At 48.7% G+C, this 22,305-nt stretch overlaps 3 protein-coding genes across 4 annotated transcripts in view; 1 reads left to right on the top strand and 2 right to left on the bottom strand.

Annotated features, from left to right (window-relative positions):
- Positions 1 to 2,711, bottom strand: part of LOC125959455 (angiopoietin-1-like) — a 35,922-nt gene extending 33,211 nt beyond the window's left edge. The window contains exon 1 of the mRNA XM_049692279.1: positions 1,638 to 2,711. Within this exon, the coding sequence (XP_049548236.1) occupies positions 1,638 to 2,625 (988 nt within the window). The 5' untranslated portion in view covers positions 2,626 to 2,711. The remainder of the gene's footprint in view (positions 1 to 1,637) is intronic.
- The window catches only part of LOC125948449 (serine/threonine-protein kinase meng-po), a 33,479-nt gene extending 20,336 nt beyond the window's left edge, over positions 1 to 13,143 (top strand). Inside the window, exon 2 of the mRNA XM_049674505.1 lies at positions 10,218 to 13,143. Coding sequence (XP_049530462.1) covers positions 10,218 to 11,810 — 1,593 coding nt within the window. The 3' untranslated portion in view covers positions 11,811 to 13,143. The remainder of the gene's footprint in view (positions 1 to 10,217) is intronic.
- A 6,119-nt stretch (positions 13,144 to 19,262) lies between these two features.
- Positions 19,263 to 22,305, bottom strand: part of LOC125948444 (unconventional myosin-Vb) — a 12,438-nt gene continuing 9,395 nt past the window's right edge. For both annotated transcript variants that reach the window (XM_049674488.1, XM_049674489.1), the window contains exons 7-9: positions 21,486 to 22,305; positions 21,258 to 21,418; positions 19,263 to 20,894 (exon numbers count right to left, since the gene is read on the bottom strand). The exon at positions 21,486 to 22,305 is cut by the window's right edge and continues 347 nt beyond it. In XM_049674488.1, the coding sequence (XP_049530445.1) occupies positions 20,538 to 20,894; positions 21,258 to 21,418; positions 21,486 to 22,305 (1,338 nt within the window). In that variant the 3' untranslated portion in view covers positions 19,263 to 20,537. The remainder of the gene's footprint in view (positions 20,895 to 21,257; positions 21,419 to 21,485) is intronic.

The raw sequence follows: 22,305 nt of genomic DNA, 5'->3' as shown, positions 1-22,305 counted from the left end.
GGACTGCTCTTTTGCGTGCGTGTCGCCATCCACGCCCCATGCCATGCGTCTTTCGTGCTGGAACTAAGCCGCTCGCTCGCGGTTGCTGGTTGCTAGCGTAATCTGGCGCATCATCGCACGTACGTCATTGTAGGTCAAAGAGGAATGGTGGTTGGTGGTGGTGTGGAAATTTTGCAACAAAAAATCAAAAAGAAAAGAGGAAAAGAAGAGCAATAGTCGACGATGAAAGGTCACGATAGTGGCGTGCGTCTCGGAAGATAATGGGTCCGGAGTATGCTCCACCACCACTATAAGAAAGTGTCTGGGACGCGCTGGTAGCTCACACACAGACGCACATAATCATGTGCGTCGCCGTTGTTGCTGTTGAGACAGCTGTGTTGATGCGTCATCCTTTCGCTCGAAACGAGCGAATCTACATCTTGATGGCAGCGAGCAACGGAGTGGGAAAGGGAAAAGAGATGAGGCAGGGAAAAGGGATGGTGTTTTTTTTTTTCGAAAAACCTGTAGAGACCATAATGCCGCGTGGTTTACGATTCGGGCGTTGCGTCCCTCGTCTAATCCCGAGAGTTTAAGAAGTGTCGGAACGATCCCCAACGGCAAGAACCGTCTCCATAAAATCCTGGCTGCCTGTGAGGCAGACAGTGGCCATCACGGTGGGAACAGGGGGAGGGAAAAATGGTGGGGTGATGGTGACGAAGGCGACGGTAGCTCAACCTCCGCACTTCAATATCACTACTGACGTCATTCGATGGTGAAGGCGAAGGTCGAGAAAGGGAACGGTGGGTGAGTGCGGGATTTCTCGAACACCCTTCTCGGCACGCCACCCCCCCCCCCCTCCCTATCTCCTCTTCTTTACCCCGAGGGAAGAGTACAAACCTTCCGGACACAGTTTCCGGATCGTCACCAGCGGTACGCATTTGACTTTGACGACTTGGAACGAGTGCGGACGGAGTGCCCGGTGTGTTTGAGAGAGTTCCACCGCCGCCGCGTCTCAACGTTCCTTGGTGTATCGGAGCTCACGGGGTGCCGGGAAGTGGGGGATGGGGTGCTGGGGTGCTGGGAAAACAAAACCAATTTTTCACGCGAAGATCAACTCATCTCATGTGGTGCGTGCGTACGATGCCGTTGCGAGGAGCGTTGAGCGTTTGAAAAAGCAACAAATGGTGGAGGGGGTCATCACCGACCCTCGAAACGGCGTTTCAAATTTGCCGCAAGCGTAAATCGGATCGGCTTTTGGAATCCGCCTGGTTCGCTCCCAGGTGGGCGTTGGAAGAACTCCTAATCCTCCCAAAGGGACAACGGCGATCTCTGGTGTAAAAATGGTGGCCTCCAAGAGTGTTGGTCTCTGAGTGGATTGGTAACTGAGCTTCTTTCTTTCTTCGGCACATCTGAAATGGTGTTTCGGATAAAGTTTATGGTCGATAATGAATGCATCTTCACCGTGCTTTCTTCTCAACAGTACCTTACTCTTTTTCTGAAATTTGTTCTTTTTGTGTTTGTTGATTTTGTCTTATGTTTTTATTAATCATACATTCATTCGACCTCGCGGATCATCATTCTCGAGAAACTCACTGGTGTTGAGGAGCCGTGGGTAAACCAAGACATAGATTTTATGTCTCGAGAATTTATGTACCGACCGTTTAAATTCACATCGTAACATGTATAATGCCACCAAGCGCCTTCTCGGAACTGAGCACAGTGTTTCCCACTATTCTCATCATTATCGCGATCCTTGGTCGAGAATTTATTCCCTTTATGATAACGCATTTCATCACCTGTAGTTCCTCTCCACTTACCAACAGCCTTCAAGATGTATTGTTCGCCTTCACTGCCTACTTCGAACGCATCATAACGCGCATACTTGTACGTTCCATTATAATCCTTCAATTCGACAAATAATTCATGCTTACATCGCTTCGTTATCCTATACACTTTCTCAAGGCCTAGCCAGAACTCTTTGTTCAAATCACCAAATCCATCACGGAACTCGTTCCAGTTCCGATAAAAGTCCAGTGATCCGTCATAGCGATGTTGGATAACAATCCATCCACCATCATGCGCTTCTTGTTCACAATACACTTTAAACGTTTTACTATCAAGCTCTAGATGAATCCAATATGTACCCGACACATTCGAAGGTACATCCTTACACGAGGAAAACGTGTCTTGGTTTTGTAGCACGCGTCCCACGTCTCGATCCATCTTATGCAATACTGCATGGACCTGCTCTTGGTTTCCTTTTTTGAAATCGGTAAGATTACGTCCGATTTGATTTTCGACATTTTCAAGCGCTGTCAAGATCTTCTCTTGGGTTCGATTTTGCGTTTCACTTAAATCGAACGTGACCTGATTTTCGAGCTTGTCAAATGCGGCAAATACTTTTTTATTAATGTGTTCCTGACTGGAATGATGTTCGTTGAACTGGTGCTCCATACGCTCCAGCTTGTTCTCCAACTTCTGTAACTTGTTTGCTATCCAATCGAGCTTGGTTAGGATTAGCTCAAATCCAATTCCCATTGTGCCACCCCTCGAAGGAACAGCGTCGTTCTTGGTTTTGTGCACAACATCACTTGCTTTGACACATAAAACCGCACAAAGTATGAGGTAACAAACGAGCTGCTTCATTTCTCGAACGCACTTTTTGCAACGCGAGTTAACTAACTTAGAATTATTGATTTAATTGATGATCACTGATTGATTCTGTGATGATACCGGCCCATCCAAAGGGAAGTTTGGTACTGATTAAATGTCTATACCATCACTCTGCCTCCGAACGGAACGCTCAAACACCAATATGTGTCTGTTCACAATCACAATCAAATAAGCAATTTGCAATGTTGCGCCGGTTTGCTGGCAGCCGCTACGGCCGTAACGTCTTTGTTTGGTATAAGCATCAACTTCCAGCCTAGGCGAAGCTCATTTTATTTGCAAAAACCGATAGCTCGTCGATCGTTGCTGTGCATGCGATAAGGTTATTGAATTGAGGCACACTTCGAACATAAAGGCTAATCGAATTCACTGAGCCTAACACATTCACTCTTGCTTAACGCATCGCGGTTCGTTTTAAGAATCACATATACTGCAATAGTGAAGTTTTTCAAATATGTAAGTCTTTATCATGAGCTCGGTCCTGTTCTAGATTTGTATTCCATTCCAGGATCTATTTATTCTAGATTCTCTCCCTGTTTAGTTAGCATTATCAATACTATCGTATAATTTAAGGTTGCAATGCCGTGCCGTAACAATTGGTATAGCCCATCTCGCCAAATATCAGAAAATGGGAAGCAATAGCGTAAGTTCCAGTAAAAATAGACTCCGTTTTTCATGAACATTACAACCAATTTTTTGTATCTTCTAATATCAAATATTCATAATCTTCTGGAATAGAGTTGAAATTTGCCTAATTTAATCTAAATAGCACGGATTTCACGAAAGAACGCATTGATTCCGCTCAAAAGCAGCCAACAGAAGTGTTCTCTTTGCAATTTCAAATACCATTCCATTCCGACTGTCCCTGCCAGGTAGCCAACTAGCCAATCATCCAACCAGCCAGCCAGCCAGCGACACACCAACCAATGTAGCTCGGTAGCCTCGATCCCGGGGACATCTTAACGAATTTATTAAAGCTGACAAGCCGACCGCTCGCTACCCTAACCGCGAACAAAGTGAGAAGCAGCATGCATTCCTGCGAGCTCGGTTGCCCCCGGCTCGGCGGTTCTGCTTTGCCAATTATTGACGATTATCGCCTGAAACATATGTTTCGGCCTTTGGCAACCGTGGAAAGTTGCCAGCGAGCAACGAAACGGCATGGGTTTTTTGTGGGCAAAAACAGAAGTCTTCCGGCTGTAGTTGAGGCCTGAGGCGACATTCGACCGATCGACCGATGGGTGTGTGTGTGTGTGTGCGTGTCTAGGAGGGGAGTCTAGGTGAAAGGAAAAGCGCAAAAAGAGGAGCGAAAGAAAGAAAAAAACGAAACATTTCGATTGGCGTCATTGGGTGTCAGCGGTAGCATCTCGAGCATCGAGTATTCTTCCTTTTTCTCAAGCGGTCAGCACCAATCTTTAGCCAGCGTGGCCGTGCGTGATGGCCCCCGGGAAGAGGGGGCAGGGGGCGCAGATTTATACTCTTAAATCAATCAAACATTACTCGCCCTGACATGTTCCATCTGTTTCGCGTTGTTAGTTTGGCCGCGATCGAGTTGATTTGGGGGGAGGGATCGCGGCAATGGGAGGGCCAGCGAAAAAGCGGGGACAAGTTGGTCATCGGTTGCGTTGACTGTCTTGGTTCGATGTTACTCACACACCACACACTCTTCGAGTGCGGCGAAAATCGAACCGTAACCGCGGCCAACGAACGTGACGCACAAACGGTGCTCGGTGCTGCACATCGGGATCGCGCTTCGTTCGCCTTCGAAAGAGCAAAGGTTTACGCGCTGTGGCCTCTTCGGTGGTGGTCTTCGGCCGCTGTCGATTTATATCGCTCATCACGGGGAGAAGCACCCCCTTTAACAACCCTGCAAGCATGCTTAGTGCACTTTGGTTGCACTTCGACTGGTGGTTTCGATCTGTTTCTCTCTCTGTGTGTGTGTGTGTTTGTCTATTCTGCGCTACCAGAGTTCCTAGAGTGTCCACTTTACACCTCGTTGGCCACCGTATGACGTCTGTGGCTAATTTTGCACCCTCCATCCCCCTGGACCAGCCTTCTCGAGCTTGAAAAACGGAACGGATACGCGACTAATCTGCAACCACCTTCGTTACGAATGTGAAATCCGCGGTTGGTCGCCGCAATGCCCGTTCCCGGTTTGGCATTTGGTGACCCCCTGATCCCCTGGCGAAGGGTGGCTTTAAAGGATTAAATATAGTTTCTGTGGCTCTTCGTTCTCCTCTCGCCAGTGCCAATGGCTGGAAGCTGGGCACCTGTACGCGAACCCGATGTTTCGATCGCTCCATCGCGCTCCTTTCTATATGTTTTTGGGCAGATGCAAATCTGTGCCAGCTGACCAGCTGAAAGCGGTGGCCAAAGAGGTGCGGCTATTTTTATGTATGTTTCGCGCCGGGATTATCGATTGGATTTGGGGCACGTTAAATCGCCTTGAGCGAGATAGAGAGTGGATTTTGAGTACCGCTGCGCGTTACGTTAGCGTTGGCACGAGTTCAAGGGAACGATGCAATTATCCGTGCGCCGAGATGCAAAATGAAGCCATTGCAATGTGATTCTTGTCGAGAGAAATTACCTCCTGTGGAGTAAGCCTCTCGCTTGACGTAGCGTTTCCTTCCAATTAGCAGTAATAATTTGTAGTGCTGGTCATGCTTCCTTTGCTAGCTGTCTGTTAATACAGCGTCTCGGTTAAGGCAAATGCCAGACGAGGTCATTCGACGATGGTGCTCTTTGAACCATCGTTATCATGGCGGTTTTTAGGCGATCATTCATAAATAATGAAGGCCAGTCGTGATTAATCTCTCAAACGTCACTAATCGGTAAATTATGCTGTGTGTTAGAATGTTGTCTAGCAGGCAGGATGAGTGACAGGAGAGTGCCGATAAGACAGTTTTGCGACGTACAGCGGGAATTCCTGTGCGTGCAAGTGAAGCTACTCTTATCGGCCGGAAATGATTGAATGCGGATTTGTTGTCATATCAAGGATGTTTCTTTCTACATTCGGGTCATTTAGAATGGTGTTTCGGATGAAGTTTAGAATTATGCATGATGGATGAAATTAATCCGGCCAATAAAAGATTTTTTCTGGAGTACGTTAAAGAAAAAATAATGTTTTATTCTATTAGGTTTTGATTCGTCGTTGTTGATTGTTCCGCCTAGAAATTCTATTCCTACTCCCAGATCATCATTCTCGCGAAGCTCAATCCTTGCTAAATGCATTTGTATGGAAGCCAAGTAATTCCTTTTCGATCAACAGGTCACGCTCTAGGTTTATGCAATGCTTCATTTATTGTTTCCTGCTGTCGAATTTTCAGACTCGGTTAAGTTGCAGTTCTAGTTTATGAAACGTGATATCCACTTCTTTGTGACCCTCTTCGTGACTGAATTGATGTTCGTTGAATTGGGGCTCCAACTGCTGCAGCTTGTTCGCAATCGAATTTGGTTAGAAGAAACTCGAATCCGTATTCCAGCGCCCCATACGATTGAATGATTGATACCATCCTCCTCTCCTCTACCAACTTCATTCGCATCAACATATAAAGTTGCAAAAAATACTTCAAAATGCTTCCATTTTTGTACGCACTTTCTACTACGAGGAGTTTATTAGGAATTTAATCAATGTCATGATTGTGAGCTATCTAGAGGGCTATTAAATACTGATTCAACGTCTAATACCTGGGAACGGAAGGCCCGAGCAAAAATATTATTTCATTCACAATCGCAGTTAAGCGTTGGCCATTAGCAAACTTTCTGTTTGATAAACAGCCGCCACCGCCTGAGTTCCCTATTTGATAGATAAGCACTAACGTGCCCTCGTTTTATTTGCTAAAACTGCAGCTGGTGATCGCAACATATCTCTTGACACACAGTAAACACACACATGTGAACAGTACAAATATTCAAATTCTTATCTCTAACCTAGCTTTTTGTGCATGCGATAAAGTTGTTTACTAATGGTTTGAATCACGTTTGACCACACGACCACACGACGCCGCATTTGCTTCCAATGAGGAGTAATACTACAAGTTACTACACAAGCACCCTTGCTAGCATCAAAATACACCTTGGTAAATGCAAAACCAAGCTCACCGCCCAAGGTATCACGGTGTACTCTCAACCACCGTAATCATGACGTTTCTTAAGAAAAACATTCATAAATAATGAGCCAAATCGTGATTATCTTAAATTAATCTCTCAAACACCACCAACACACCGGCATCCAGGGTGCAAGGAAGAGAAAATCATTTTCTTCTTTCAGAGACTTCCTCTCCAGCCATGCCGCTCTTAGAGCTGAAACGATAAAGGACGGAACCGTTCCTTCCAGCTTATCCAGCTCCACACATTCCATCGCCTCCACCAAAAATCTGATCCTGATACGTTCGTCCAACAGAGTCAGAACCAAGTAGCGACACGGGTTAACCACTCGCCTGTCCCTAGTGGGTCTGTGAGTGTGTGTGGGCTGGGATTATCAAGAGGATTGGCAAACCACCCGCAGCAACTCGGACACTCGGACACTTTATTTATTGTGTTGTCCAAGCTCACAAAAAGACACGAAAGACGCACGGGGGATAGTGTTCGAGCGGTCGAGCCCGAGTCCGAGCGATGGCGGTGGTTGTTGGTGAATTAGAGTCAATCCTCACGTGGCCCATTCGTACGTCAGTCAGCGCCAGCGGGTGGTAACGAGCAAAGCGGTCCCCATTGACCAGCAAAGTGGGCGCTAGCGTGCTGGAACGAGCTGGAAGTGGCACGCGAAGCGACTCTGTCTGGTCACAATCAGCTTTATTTACATCCCGGGTCTTCAGGTCCCGGGGTCGGAGGACGCCTCGGGCGGCTGTCGACCCTCCCCCCTATTCTAATCTACATCCCCATTATACTCCACCAGGGAGATAGTAGCAGAAGGAGAAAGAGAAGGAGGAGGAGGAGAAGGTAGCAGCAGAAAAGTTTCTCTGACAATCGAAAGCAATCTCTGCGGGAACGGGAACGGGGAGTGCGAGACTGCTGCGTGCGTCATCATTGCCGTGCCTTAACCTCACAAAAGGTTCTGTTCTTGTTCGTCCCGACAGCCATCGATGACGTCATTCGCTCGTAGCGTTACCATGGGCAACCTGTGGCTGTCCTGGACTGCGGAGAGAGACAGAGAGAGAGAGAGCAGAAGAGAGAGTTTAGGAGAGTGTGAATGGCATTGACGTGCGCTGCTAGTTTCTGTTATCAATTTACCAGAGCCATTCGGAGAGCATCGAGGATGATGACGAACGACAGAACGGCTTAGCTTGATGGACTCTTGAGCTGAAACAAGCAGTTGGAGACCAACGCGTGGAACCGAACATTAGGGCACTCCGAACTCCATGAGGAAGCTAAAAAGTGAGCGTGCGCAAAAGCAGACGAACCAGACGTAGAACGTTGCTTGACGGACAAGGATCCGGCAGAATCAATGACATCCCGTATCGACGTTTTGTTCCCTAACATGGAGTTTTACGAATACTTTGTACGGGCTTGCCCACACACAACGCCCGTGCGAAACCATTTTGCAATCTAAACCTCAAAATTAAACGACTCACCGCGAACTGGCCATCAAACGCAAAGTGCCTGCTTGGACCGGCAAAAAGATAATAAAACGAATGATGATCTGGCACACGATGGGGGATGGGGATTCCGGACTGGGGTGGTACGCTATAAATTTGTGTCCGGGCACCACCGAATCAACCCAGATTCCGCTCGCTTCCACGGCATAAATTGGCCACCCAGTAGCCATCGGAGATGCGAAGTCCCGAAGACGACACACCATATTCTGTATCCAATTCGCTTCGCTGGCAGATGTCCACGTCCATTGCGAGACGATCCCCTTCCCCCACACGGCTGGAGGACGACCGTTGCCGTTACCGAAAACCAACGCCATGGTCGCGGCTTCACACACCAGACCATCCGTGCCATCCGAAACCTCGCGGGAGGGTGCCCGTTTCGCCGATGGGGTTTAAAAATACGAATTTATTTTTGGGTTTGTTTTAGGGTTTAAAATAACTTTTCCACATGACCTTTTCGCCATAAACATGCACACAAGGGAGAGCGAGAGAGAAAGAACCGACCCCGTGTGTGTGTGTGCGCACGGGCCAGAGCTCGGTCTGCAATGATTGTCTGTGATGTTCAATCGTTTTGCGTGCGAGCGTGACGGTCGCGGAACACCCAACGCCACGCCAGATAATCCCGAGAGACGGGGTAGAGGGAGGGAATGGCGGAGGAGAGAGGATGGTGGTGCGTGAGATGGAAGATCGTTTTGGATCGCCTTGCGGAAACGTTACGACTGTTTGTCCAACCGCGAAATGCCGGTGCGTTCCTGCGAGGTGATGTGGAATGTGCGAACAGCGTGATTGTGTACGACGTGTGTGTTGTGTGTGTGTGTGAGGATGGCATTCCCGACGGAGGAGGAAGCTTTTCGGTTCAATTGAGGTAGCGATTATGTCACTGAATGGTGGCGGTGTGCTGGAATGTATAGCAGTGCCACGAACAGGTCACCAAGGGATTTAGATTTAGACGTTTGGTCGTTTGTAGTGCAATGAATGCTTTTTTCGCTTGAAGGATGGAAATAGACTTCCCTGAAAAAGTCAACTGTGGTTGAGGTTGTGGTGCTCTATTTGATTATTTCCTGTAAGCATATCAGTTAGTAGCAACGCAGATCAATTAATGTTTGGAATTGATGCAGTCGTGCATTTAGTAACAGAATACGTATAACTAATAGTACTATCGGTACAAAACTGGACGTTTCACGGTAAAATGTGGAAAATAAATAGTTGCAGATATTTTTCCTCGATATAATTACTCGTTAATGATTTTTTGGAAATGCATGTATGGTATAACGCAACAATAAAACAACAAAACAAAACAGCGTTGTCGATCTAATTTTATACTCTTTGGAAATGTTACAAGAGTAGAAGTAGAAGAACCAATAACACGTGTGGGTGGATTGCGATGCATTCAGACCATGATTCTTAAAATTTTATAAAACATTCATTTGTTTTGTAACGATATGATGCCTGATAGGTTTTCTTTTAATCCAAAAATGGAACATTTAGGGTATCACTTCGAATTTCATCGATGTTACATCCAACAAAAGCGAAATTAATCCTCCTTCTTAACATATTGTAAATGATATATTCAGGATAACGAGTAAGCTCAATGCTTTCACGTGTTGGTCCTGTATTCATCTGAAAGATTAATTTTTATGATGACAACAACTGAAACAAGAATTTACAAAAATCTCAAAATATACACGGAGTTTGTCATTTTTTTGATTAATTTTAATGATGGAACAGCGAAAGATATGATGCAAATATTGTTTATTTAGTAGAAAAGGTAGCATTTTCAAAACATTATCAATAAGATTGTTGCATCTCAAAGTGTTGCTGCAACGGCTAATTATTGTTTACTGTTCTGTCTGTTTTTATCGCTGGCGCCATTTGTTGATGAGCCCCATCAGAATTGTGTCGCACTCATGTTTCTATGATCCCGCTGATTAATGTCAAACGGACGTTTCGTTCTCTCTTTTTCTCTCTCTTCTTCCGCAGATGAAAAATATACCAGCAACGGGCCCCATCATGAAGCTATCCGAGAGCAAATCCGACACGTCGATCATAGCGACGCTGTACAAATCGATCAACAACAGCTACCGGCGGCTGTCGAACACGAGCAACGTGCTGCACCGGATCCCGGACATGGAGATCCCGTGCATGGCGATCGCGGACGAATACGACATCGAGAAGATGATCGCCGAAGGTTGCTTCGCGAAGATCTTCCTGGCGCACCATCGGCCCACCGGTACGACCGTCGTGCTGAAGGCAATCCACACCGAACTGACCAGCTTGAAGGAGTTCATCAGAGAGTTCCACTACAACTACCAGCTCAGCCACCATCCGAACATTCTCAGCTGCTACCAGGTAAAGTTCCAGACGAAGGAGTACTACGTGTACGCCCAGGAGCACGCACCGTTCGGTGATCTGGCGGCGAACGTCGGTGCGAGTGGGTTGCCGGAGAGCAGCTGCAAGAAGATCGCCGAACAGCTTAGCTCTGCCCTCGGTTTCATGCACCTGAAGTCACTCGTTCACCGGGACCTGAAGCTAGAGAACGTGCTCGTCTTTACGCCCGACTTCTCGCGCATCAAGCTGTGCGACTTCGGGACGACAACGCGCGAGGGTGTGCTGGTGAGCCGGAACAACAAAACCTGGACCGCCTTCCTGTCGCCCGAGGTGCTCGAGGTCGTCAAGAACGAGCGGTTCATCTGTAAGGCCTCCTCCGACTCGTGGCAGTTCGGGATCGTCCTGTACGTTTGCCTTACCGGTGCAACACCGTGGAAGTCGGCCGACTGGGTCCGGGATGCCAAGTATGCCGCCTTCATGAAGTACCAGAAACGGGAGACGACCAAGATTCCGGAGAACTTCCGGCGGTTTACGCCGCGGTTGCTGCGCGCCTTCCGCCGTATCTTCGATCATCGCGAGGAGGATCGGGCGAAGGTGACGGACATTATGAAGTACATGAAGAACCGGTGGATGGACGGGAAGATTACGGTGTCAAAGTCGGCCTCGAACATTGCGAGCGTAGGGCAACATCAGGGCCAAGGACCGCACCATCAGCAACAGCAGCATCAACAGCACACGAGCTCCGATCAGGACTCGGTGAAGTACATCAACCATCGCGAAAGTCGGAATTCGTTCGATGGTCGATTGCGGGCCCGGAGGATGACGAGTGCCGGCGCTTTGACGCCTGACTCGGTACCGGGTAGTGTCAGTTTCGGTGGCAGTGGTACCGCCGATCATCAGGAAGCGATACGGAGTAAGGTGTGGGATTGGCTCGAGACGAACGATCTCAGCTGCAGCGGTAGCGTCGACGATCTGACCTTCTGGAGTGATACCAAGACGTTGCAGCTCAAGAAGCAACAGATGCAACAGCAGCAACAACAACAGCACCCGCAACTAAGGCGACAAAGCGTCGGTGGCCTTCAAATTCATCATCATCAGCAGCAGCAACTTCAACAGCATCAGCATCAGCAGGACTTGATTACCTTCACCGAAAGCCACAGCCATGGTACGATGTCGAGCAGCATCGTGCGCGAATCGCGGACCATTACCAGCAGCAGCAGCAGCAATGCGAAAATGTTCAAATGAAATCCTTCCCTCATCAAAAACCCTACGAACCTCAATGGCCAACCTGAAGTAGTAGTAGCAACCGACACACATCAGCCAACGCAAGCAACCAAAACAATACACCCGACACACACACACTTTCCTCGCCCTGGCGGACGTATAGATAGTAGATAGATAGTACATGTGATTATATTAATTATGTGTGTGATTCGAGGTGGTGGCGTGGGATAGATTTAAGCGAATGGTTGAATGAAAAGCAACAAAAACAAACGGTAGCCACGTAGAACAGCCTACTCCTCCTCGGACGGGCTGGTGTACAACACCCGGTAGTAGCCAGTGGAAGGCAACGGTTTGTCTTTTTGGTAGAATCCTTTTAGTATTGACCGAGGAGAAAAAACTGGAAGGAGCTGATGGAGTTTCCCTTGGTATTGTGTAGCGTCTAGCGTGTGAGTGGAGAGAGGAGGAAAAACACAAAAGAACAATATTTTGTAAATTGAAAAGTGCAAACAATAGATGACAGCAGGTCGAACGCTGGCCGCGGGTGGTAAACACGCGGTCGGTAAACCAAACAGGGAGGAATTATGGTAGAACTCGTTGTTACGTGTAACGTTGAGGTGATAACGTGTGGAGGAGAGTATTTATATGGATCTATACATATACATCTATACATATACAGCTATACAGAGATATTGCATATACATATTTAGAAGCCCTAGATCGAGTTCTAGAACGAATATGGAAGAGATAGAGAACAAGAGAGAGGCGCGAAACGGGCGGGAGGTACTTTGCAATCCCTCAGCGTATTCACACAGACACACACATCTCGAGAGACTGTAGAGCAGATTAGCTGTAGTAGCTGTTATCGTTGCGTTGAGAAAAGAACAACTGAAACAAAGGAAAGGAAATCCCGAAATTGCTCATCCCTGTATTATCTGTTTTCCAGCCGTAGGTGTTACCTTGTTTTCTGTATTAAGGCGGAAAGGCATGTGGTAGTTGAGAGGACGAGCGCGTGTACCAGACGATAAGAGACGTAGCGATAGAGGAGCGCGTGAGAAGAGCGACACTAAATCAAACAAACGGTATTCAGTCAATGGTATAGGCAACAAAGGCGATAATCTGGACTTGGATACTATATTGGAGGCTTTTGGCGTGACAATTGCTGGCGAGAAGCGCCAGACCACCGCATCATCATTGCTCACATACAACCACAAATACCGAAAGAGGTTTCGCGGAATTCATTGTACATAGAACAGCCATTACCGGAGGATGGGAAGCGGGGCCGTGTATTAGGGGGCCGCACCTGGTGGTCAGGGTGTGTAGCGAGCTGTTTAGTCGATTAATAAAGTATGTGATAGTGATGAATTGAAATCTGCTCGGTCATGTTGTTGTTGTTGTTGTTATTGCTCCTTTCTGGATGGTAGTCGGTATTCGATGGCGTGTTCTCCTTCGAGATCGATCAAGCTCTGCTCGAACACTGTGTCTGGGATTCGATTACAGGTCGCAGAATGCCGTCATCTGCTGTCAGCTATTCCGTGGCCATGTTTTCCACTAGGAGAAATTGAATTTTGTCGAGCGTCCAACACACTCACACACGGATCGGCGCCACTAAGCTGTGAACTGTCAGGAGCAGTTCGATTCCTGCATTCAAATGGCTCTAGCTGACTGGGTTATGTCAATGCGAACCGCTCTACTTTAGTGACGCTATCAGTGAGTGCACACTCGCCGCCCTGCTGCTTGCCGTTCGATGAGAGTGAATCCGATTTTCAGCAACGAACGAAAACAAAACACCACAACACAGACGCTGAAAAGCAAACGATCGCTGTTGACAGAACGAACCACGAGGCTGTCGGAGTGAAAGCAGGAAGCGGCCATGGATCGCGGGTTTTCGCTTTATTTTGGCAGAACTCGTCGGTCGCCGTCGGAACGATTTACGTCCGAGTGACATCAGTAGCAGCCGTAACCGTGGAACCAACTGGCGCTTGGCGGAGTGGTACGCTGTACGTCACCTCGCCTACAGCACGCGGGTATCGATGGCGCGGAGGGTGGTGGTGGTGGTGAACTCCTAGAATCTGCTGTCACTCCAAGCGTCAGAAAACCAGCTACAGAAACCATGGCGTGTGAGGTGGTGGCGACGGTTTAGAGCGGGTTTTTAGTGGTGGTAACGGTGAACCCCAGCAATCCCGATACATCCTCAGCAACCTCAGCAACCACTGCCAGCAGCCATAAGCCACAACAAGACCCTTCGTGGTCCGGGGTTTCGTCGCGATCAATGTCTACTCGATTAGACTACCCGAAACACGGCGGTGTTTGCGGGTGGACCTTACAGGCGGGGCGTCTAGCATTGTGTGTTGGGTTTCAAATTTCCTTCCACGGAAAACTCCTGCCACACACACACACACACATGCGGGAGATGTGCAAAAATAGTCCGTAAAAGTTAAAATTTCCATTTCGGTTCATTTCCTAGCGCTGCTACTCGCGGCTGACGTTCGTGGCGGTGTTGGCTAGGCGTTGGCCGCGGTAAACATGCCCCGGTCCAAGGGGCCCCAGTACCCGAAGCAAACCATTTTGGGGCACCGTTTTATGCCGCACAAAAAAAAAAGGCCGGTGTTCGGTCAGGTAGTGACCGCTTCTGCTGTTGTTGTTGGTGATGTTCTTCCATTCTTCTGCCGTGCCAGGGAATGGCCGCTGCCGTTCGCGCAATGGCCTTTGTGTTCGGGCGACGGAAACGAGATGGATCCTTTACTGTTCGTTCGGCGGTTGCAGCGGTTTGACGCCGAGGACGCCGATGTTCTATTTTCGACCGCCAACACCATTACTCCGAGCGTTTCCAGCTTTTGCCATCGTCGAATGGCGAAGCAACCATTAATGAAGGGGCCAAGCTGTTCCGTGGTGGCCACTTTCTAATAAACGAATTGGAGATCCTCGCTTCCCCTGATGTCACTCATATTCCTCCTTTCTCATTAATTCTCCCCCGTTAATGATGAAGCATCGATTTTCGAAGACTTTTTTCCTCATTTCGCGCGCACACACACACACACACACACACATTTCCACGAGAGAGAGAGGAGGGAGTGAAAGTTCAGATTGTCGTGCGTGTGTGTTGTGGGGTTTATAAATACTTCCATCAGGTTTCGGGTTGCGATGCTACGATGCGTACATGCCAGCACGCAGCAGCTGCCGTGCGGAGGAATTTCGAGGAAAATTGTCAATAAATATTAAATCATTCCTTGCTACACCGCCGGGAGAGAAGAGGAGAGGAGAAAGGGGGTTGCGTTTCCGTTCGTTAGTGTTTTGATTTTCATTCCGGTTGATAGCCGGTTCCTTTTGGCTGCTTCCCTCACTCTTTACTCTTTCTTCTGCTCGGCATCGAATGGCGGAAGTATTGATTACGATTCTATTAATTCCAACCAGGTGGCTGGGATGGTTGGGGTGGTTGGGGTGAGTGGTGACGGACGTGGGGAGGAAAGCGAAACCAGCATGTCCTGCTGATGCTGTTAAAAGCTTCATCAACGATCCCCTGTCGTCGTCGTCGTTCGTTGTCGTCGTGAGGCCTTCCGAGAATTTCCCGGATGCTTGCTGTCACAATCAAGTCGGTTTTGTCAAGGACAGCGCAAGAGCCAAACCGGAAGGGGACAATTTTCCCTCCCCCGACCCACCGACCGACCGACCGACCGGTCCCGGGTCCGCGAGGCATTTTGTTGCCTTCGATAACAAACTTATCCGTGTCAGTCCATGTCTTGCGTGGCGTCCGAGGCATTTCCGGGCAGGCTGGCAGGAAAAGTGTCTCTCTCACTCTCTTTTCCTCTCTCCCTTTCTCTGTTGTCCTTTTTCCGAACAAAGTGTCAACTCGTAGCATCGTAGGGTAAGCATGATCGGGAGTGGCGTGTGTCTCCCGCTGTGCCCAAGGACTCCGACGCCGCCAGCAAATCGTCCAAAGTGACGTCCATCTCGTGCCCCGTGGTCCTCACCAAGTTCCCGGACTCCTCAGAAGAATGTGACATTTGAAAATTTTTCCAGATTCACTTTCATTCCACCATCATCTCCTCTTCCTCCTCTCTGGGGTGCGGCGTTCAAAGGAATGGACGAAAAGGACCTCTTATCGGATAGCACCGGATCGGACAGAGTACGACTGCCAGTGGTCGCCCGTGGGAAAGGTTGAAAAGTCGGGTACGATTGAGTTAGTTACCCGTGTGCCTCGCTCCTTCCTCTGGGGCCACCCGAAAACGGTACAAATGCTGCCTGTGCGATGCTGATGATGATCGACAACCCTCCAACCTCCCCTTGCCGGGCGAGCGAAATGGCGAAGAATGGGAAGCCTCCCTCCCAAGGAAAGGAAGATGATGATGCAAAAGAATAAACAAATTGGAAATGCTTCGCAAAAATGGCGTGAAGGTGCTGACAGCCGAGAAAAAAAAGAAACGCTGCACGTTTCGTGGGAAATTAATGTTCGCCGCGTGAAATATGTTGTAAATAGTGTGGCCGTCCGTCCGTCCGTCCATCCGACCGAACGAGACAGCATAATGATGAGCGAGTGAGTGCCGACGGTGTGTGTGTGTGCGGCCCACTTGTCGCGTCTGTTTACATTCCTGCCCGACACAAATGGAATCCACGTATCAAACCTTTGGCTGTAACCGTGGCCGTCGTGTGTCACGTCGCGTCGCCTACTACACACCTGCCGCCGCTGATGAGCAATAGACGATGATGGTGATGATGATGATGATGCAGATGGAAGAAAAAAAAACCAAAAGAAACGAAATCAATCCTCCGATTGGCTCGTGAGACAGAGAAAGAGAGGAACAGACCGTCCGTCGACGAGTAGTACAGCCCGGGGTGTACTAATAACTCTATTCTGTCCGTTCTGACGTGCTGGTCACTGTGGTTCGCGTTGTTGTTGCTGTTGCTGCTGCTTGTGCAGGTCTCGTGGCGAGGTGCCGGTGGCGGCGGAGAGTGTGATGATGGTTAAAAATAAACAGAACATATGCCAAAACAATTTGTGTATTCGTTGTACGTGCCCCCCCCCTCCCGGTCGGGGGCCCTGCAACACCCTTCCCCCTTCGGAATCCTTTCGCCCCGGGAGCAAACATCGCGTCGCAATCGTCGAGGATTTTGGGTGCGAAACCGATCGATATTTAAACACTTTCCAATGGGTTTCTCGCTGGTTTCGGCCCCTTCGGAGGTGTGCCCGTGGTCGGAGCTTTCCCCTGTCTTGCGCGTTCGGAATAAAGATTGTTTTGCTTTCATCCTTTCCATCTCCACGGTGCGATGATCTTGCGTGTCTTGCGAGGAAGGGACGGTCCGGGAGGAAGACGTGTGGGGGTCAAATAAAGGAACAGTTGTGTTTGTGGTGCTCCCGGTCCGTCCGGTATCCAGTGCAGTCCAGGGGTTTTCGATACATTTTGACTCCGGGCGGAGTCCTCCATACGCTGGCGATCGCTGCGTTGGCGTCGCGTCGAGATATATTTATAAATTCTTCACTGCCAAAGGTTAATCGTTTTTGGATAGGCGAAAGGTGGCAGATGGGCATTTCAAAAATAGAAACAACCTCACCTCAAACCTCATCCCTATCTGCCGTTCGTTTCTGGGTTGGGGGGGTTTTGGCCAGCGCTCACCTCGAGCCGTTTTGTTCTCGGCGGCGGCTGCGGCGTTATTTTCGGGCCCGGACGAGCAACGATATGTTCCTGTTCACACGCCACACACACACGGGTTTGGTCGGTTGTATTTTGGCGAGTTGATCGTCGATCGTTTATCATTGTAATTGCAGCATGTTGTAGCATCGTGCCGTGCCCATTGCGATGGTTTTTGGGTGTGGAGCCAAGGGGCCGGTGCGAATGCCATCGTGGAACGCATCGCGATCATCCATCTTCCAGCTGCAACATTTGAACATGGATTGCGTGAATTCACCCAGTGGTGTCTCTGTGTGTTTGCACGGTGCGGAGGGCTGTGTGGTATTTGAAGTGAGTGGGTAATGTACGGCTTAGATGTACAGAGTACACACCACGTGACCACCGTACGGGTTTTGGTAGCAAAAAGATGATGTTTTACAGCATTTGTCATGATTGGAAATGATTTTTTTAAATTTTGTGGTATTGTAATGTAATTTTATGGTATTGTAATGCCTGAAGCCGCTTTGCTGCAAACTAACAGTTACAAGTAATTAAGAAATACAAAAACAAACAAACTGCAGCAATAATTTGAATGCCATCTTTGGCAGGGTAACAAAGGCTTCAACATGAACCTATGATAATTAGGACTACACATCAAATTATGAGCCTTTCAAACAGCGACCTTCACTTCTTCGGTAATATAAATCAACGTTAATTAGAATCAAATAATTAGGTTCCCTAACTAGTAAACCAAACGTAAACAAATCAATGTGACAGAATGTTGGAGCCAGAATAGCAATTTTAATAAAAGATAAAGTGTATGTAATTAGAACAATCAAAATAAAAAGAAAGACAATCAAACAATCAATCGGCAAATATTGCGTGAAATGAAACTAAAAGCGGTTACCCAAACGAATCAATTTAGTAGAACACAAAGTCGCGGACATGATAATAAAACATGAAAACAAGAAAACATTCCAGCAAGAGGCACCAATGGATGTGATATCGAAAGGAGAATAAAACGAAGGACACGGACACAGATTTACAAATGGTTGGATTTTCTTTTCACTTTATACATCGCTAAACTGCTTAACGGTTTTCGTTATCGTAACTGATTGTTGCAAAAAAAAAAAAACAAAAAAAGCTGATGGCTCAAACGGCGGTATTTCACTGAATTGAATACACGTACACGCTACTGTCGAACGTAGCTTCACTGGTAATGCGAACGGTGCTTCCACGGCGGAGATAGAAGATATATGTATAGAATAGGCGCTAGGAAGGCGATGGACTCTCTAAAGCTCGAGAAAAGGAACAACATGAACCAAGAATATGTCTTATTCTCAGAATAACAAAATCAAAGAGTTTTCTCTGCTGTTTTCGTCCCAAGATACACGCACACCGCACAATCTGGTTTGTTTTGTTGTACTTTGTTGCGTTGGATAATCTTTTCTTCGTGCGCCGTACCGGAAGGACGGGGAACAAATCACGTCCAGACAAGATTCCCATTACTCATGACACGACACCCTCATGGTGTGTGCGTGTGTGTATGAGCCCCGTCCTCGACTTCGTTCGCAACAAGTTTCAAGAAAAGTCTCCCACAAACCCCCCCCCCCCCCCTTTGCTTGGCGCTCATCTGACGCAACATTTGGTGGACAATAGTTAGTGGCTTGGAAAGCCACCCACCCACCCACCCGCCATTCCTGCGCCTCTTCAAGTACCGGCAATGAATGGTACGACAGACGACACGACACAACACCGCACCGCACAAGTAGCAACAAACAACTTTCATCGTTGGTGCTGCTCGTGCTGTAACTGTGAGTGGCTTTTGCGAACTTGCTCCACAATCTCCGGGGGGGGGGGGGGGGGGGGGAGGGGGACCACAACCACAAGGGGGGCGCGAGCAGAAGGAAGGACGTCGACTGGAGAAAGATAAAAACTTTTGACGATTTCATCCAGGACGATTATGATACTTCTCAGAAACTCTCTGGCGTTTCTCTGGCCGGGCTTCTCTTCGGAAATGCCCGAGTAAAATGGTCTGTGGCCACCAGGGTGGTGGTCCTGCGCTCGAGTGGTGAAGCACTCGACCGAGCGAAGGCTAGAGAGATACCAATGGGGCAGGCAAGCTGTAAGGCAGGCAATGTGATACGAATAAAATCGAAAACACTCAAAGTGGTTGATAGAGGCGCTTTCGATTTTGACTTGAACTTTTGCTGCCGCAGGAAGAAGGGAAGAGAGGAGAAGAAAGAGAGGGGTAGGGAATTTGCCGATGGTTCTGGTGATGGTGACTTGGAGAGAAAACACCTCCTCTACTAGCCCTAAGCTATGCTAATCCTTAAATGCTAGAAAACATTCATCCACAGGTGAACGGAGAGTGCCTCCACGTGATCACCGTGCACACACAAGACACACGCACGCAACACAACAACAACAACAATCCACAATGCAAATAGACACACGCACACACAATTCTTATACAAATGTAAATACGCAAGGGTTGGCACTTATGGAATCCTCATTGATCCGGAGAACGGTAGCGAGACAGAGAGAAAAAAGGGACACGTACTCGTAATAGTAAGCAAAACCTAACGAATAGCTTGATAATCTTATCGGCTAACAGCAATAATAATAATAATAAGAATAAAGTTATGATACTCTACTAACAGAGTCTGCTGTGGTAATACCGCGGTTTGGGTTCCGATCGCTCCGAGAGGGGGGCCCTAGAGAAGTGAGCCTCGAGATCGGTCGGTCATGGTTCGCTCCGTTCCTGGTTCCGGTTTTCTCTTCGCATCTTTGCAGAGAGTCGCAGAAGTGGAGGTGCGAAGGTGGAAAGGTAAATTTTAAATATTAAAAAAAAACTTGATTGTTGTAACTCGACGCTCGCCACTTTCGCTTTTTCCGCTGTTCGTGATGCTTAAGGTCTTCTCGTTGCTCCCTTACACCTAGATCTGGTTACTTAAGAAGGCTATTCAGTTGTTGTCGCTTATCCTTATCGGCTAAAGATGCTCCCGTTTAACGATGGGCAGTCCAGGTTCCCTGTTCTAGGTTCTATCAACTAATACTCCCACTGTTCTTCTTCTCTTACCCTCTATAAGCTCCTCGCTAGAGCTCCCGGTATGTTACAAAAACGGCGACAGACGCACTGCGTTTAAATGTTAACGGCTGTGGCCGTCGGTGGTGCTGGTGGTGCCGAGACGCCGGCACCGGCGGTCTGTGTTGCGGTAGGTGCTCCTGGGGCCGCACCCGGGACGATCGTCTTTACCAGCTCCATATACTGGAAGGGTACGTGCAGACTGATACCGTTGTGTTCGACGATGAGGTGACCGCGCCGATGGGACGCACCCGTTACCGTGACCGCTTCGCCCTTGCGCAGCTGTTCACCGAGCCCGACGGCACCTGGATCCTCCGGGAAGTTCATCTTCATGATGCGCGTCTGCGGATAGCCGAGCTTCGAGTTGCCTGTAACGGTGTATGACCGAGATGGTGGTACTGGTGGTGGTCGCTCCTGGAAAGATGAAGCAGAACACGATCGTCAAAAATCAAACCAAGCTGTGTCCGGTCGTTAAGCGTGAAACCGGAGATTACTGTTGCGGCGGGGAAATAAATATTAATGAGCGTCTGTTGCGTGCGTGCGTACGAAGCAACTTCCGGCTAGTTGGTGAATATTATTGACCACACAACTGCGAGAGCTGTTTATTGGTGTTCGCGTGCGTAACGTCTGTCGTGCCAAATATTGACCTTATGGTTTTTCACAAATTTCCACTTCCTGCTATCATGCTCCAGACGATCATGACCGAGGTCTCATTACGAAAGAGCTCATTCGTGGGGTTTAAGGAAGGGAAATAGACACGTTTTTACTCCAACTTACCAAATCCAATCCAAAGAGGGTGCAGGTTTGGGCGATGATCTTCGAGTCGCACTTTTCATTCGGATCCGGTGGCGGTGTACCGGCAATCGGTTGTGGTCTCGGTCGCGTTGCCGTTCCCGTGTTGTTGGCATTGGCGTGTGTTACGTTACTCGTCCGAGTACCTGTAAAGAGTAGAAGCAGTGCTTTAGAGACACGTTCTTCATCATTCGAATACTCTCTAGACCATACCTGAAGTCTTGTTGTTCATTGAATGCATCGCACCGCTCATCAGCTGGATGTCGTGCGTCCGACGGATGGTACCGAGCCGCTTGCGCAGGTTCCAACCACGCCACGTCGCCTGTATCAACGTGGCACTCTTCATGCGCACCTCCGTCCTTAATCGTTCCAGGTGTTGCCGGATGCCTTCACTCAGGAAAATGTGTCGCTTTCCAGGCGCCCACGATAACGTCACCGAACCGTCCAGCTCCGGTGGGTTCTCGAGGGCAAAGTCCAGTATCACTTTGCAGTCTTCGAGGGCTTTCTCCTCGCAGCGGCGCAACAACCGGAATGGTGCCAGCATCCGGTAGCGTGCCGTGAACTGTTTGAAGCGCATCCGATGCGGGAACCCACTGGCCATCAGATTGACCGTCTCGAGCACCTGAAGGGCTCGGATCTGCCGTACGACAGCACCACGATCGAACATGCCACCTTTCTCGCTGGTGTTGCTACGGATGCAACGTACAAAATGGGGCCGGGCGTGTACCAGTGTCCGCAGGAGGTTGTCCAGTCGTGTGTGGAAGTCTTGGGTTAGTGTCGAGACCGGCTCGTCACCGTTTAGCAGATCCGTGTGGGAGGTCGGTGCAATACGGAAGCTGAGACCTCGTGGTCCACTGTCCTGGGCGTACAGTGCCTTCAGCTCGGTACCGAAAAGGTGTGTCGCGAAGCCAAAGTTGCAGGTGTGTTTGTAGAACACGGACACCAGATCATCCGGTACGACATCCCGGTTTGTGTCGAGGAAATCGGTCGTATCGTACTCGACGCGTCCGGCAAAGTGTCGAATGGCGAAGAG

Source organism: Anopheles darlingi, chromosome 2, assembly GCF_943734745.1.
Source record: "Anopheles darlingi chromosome 2, idAnoDarlMG_H_01, whole genome shotgun sequence".
Lineage (NCBI taxonomy): Eukaryota > Metazoa > Arthropoda > Insecta > Diptera > Culicidae > Anopheles > Anopheles darlingi.
This window is presented reverse-complemented; position numbering and strand designations above follow the sequence as displayed.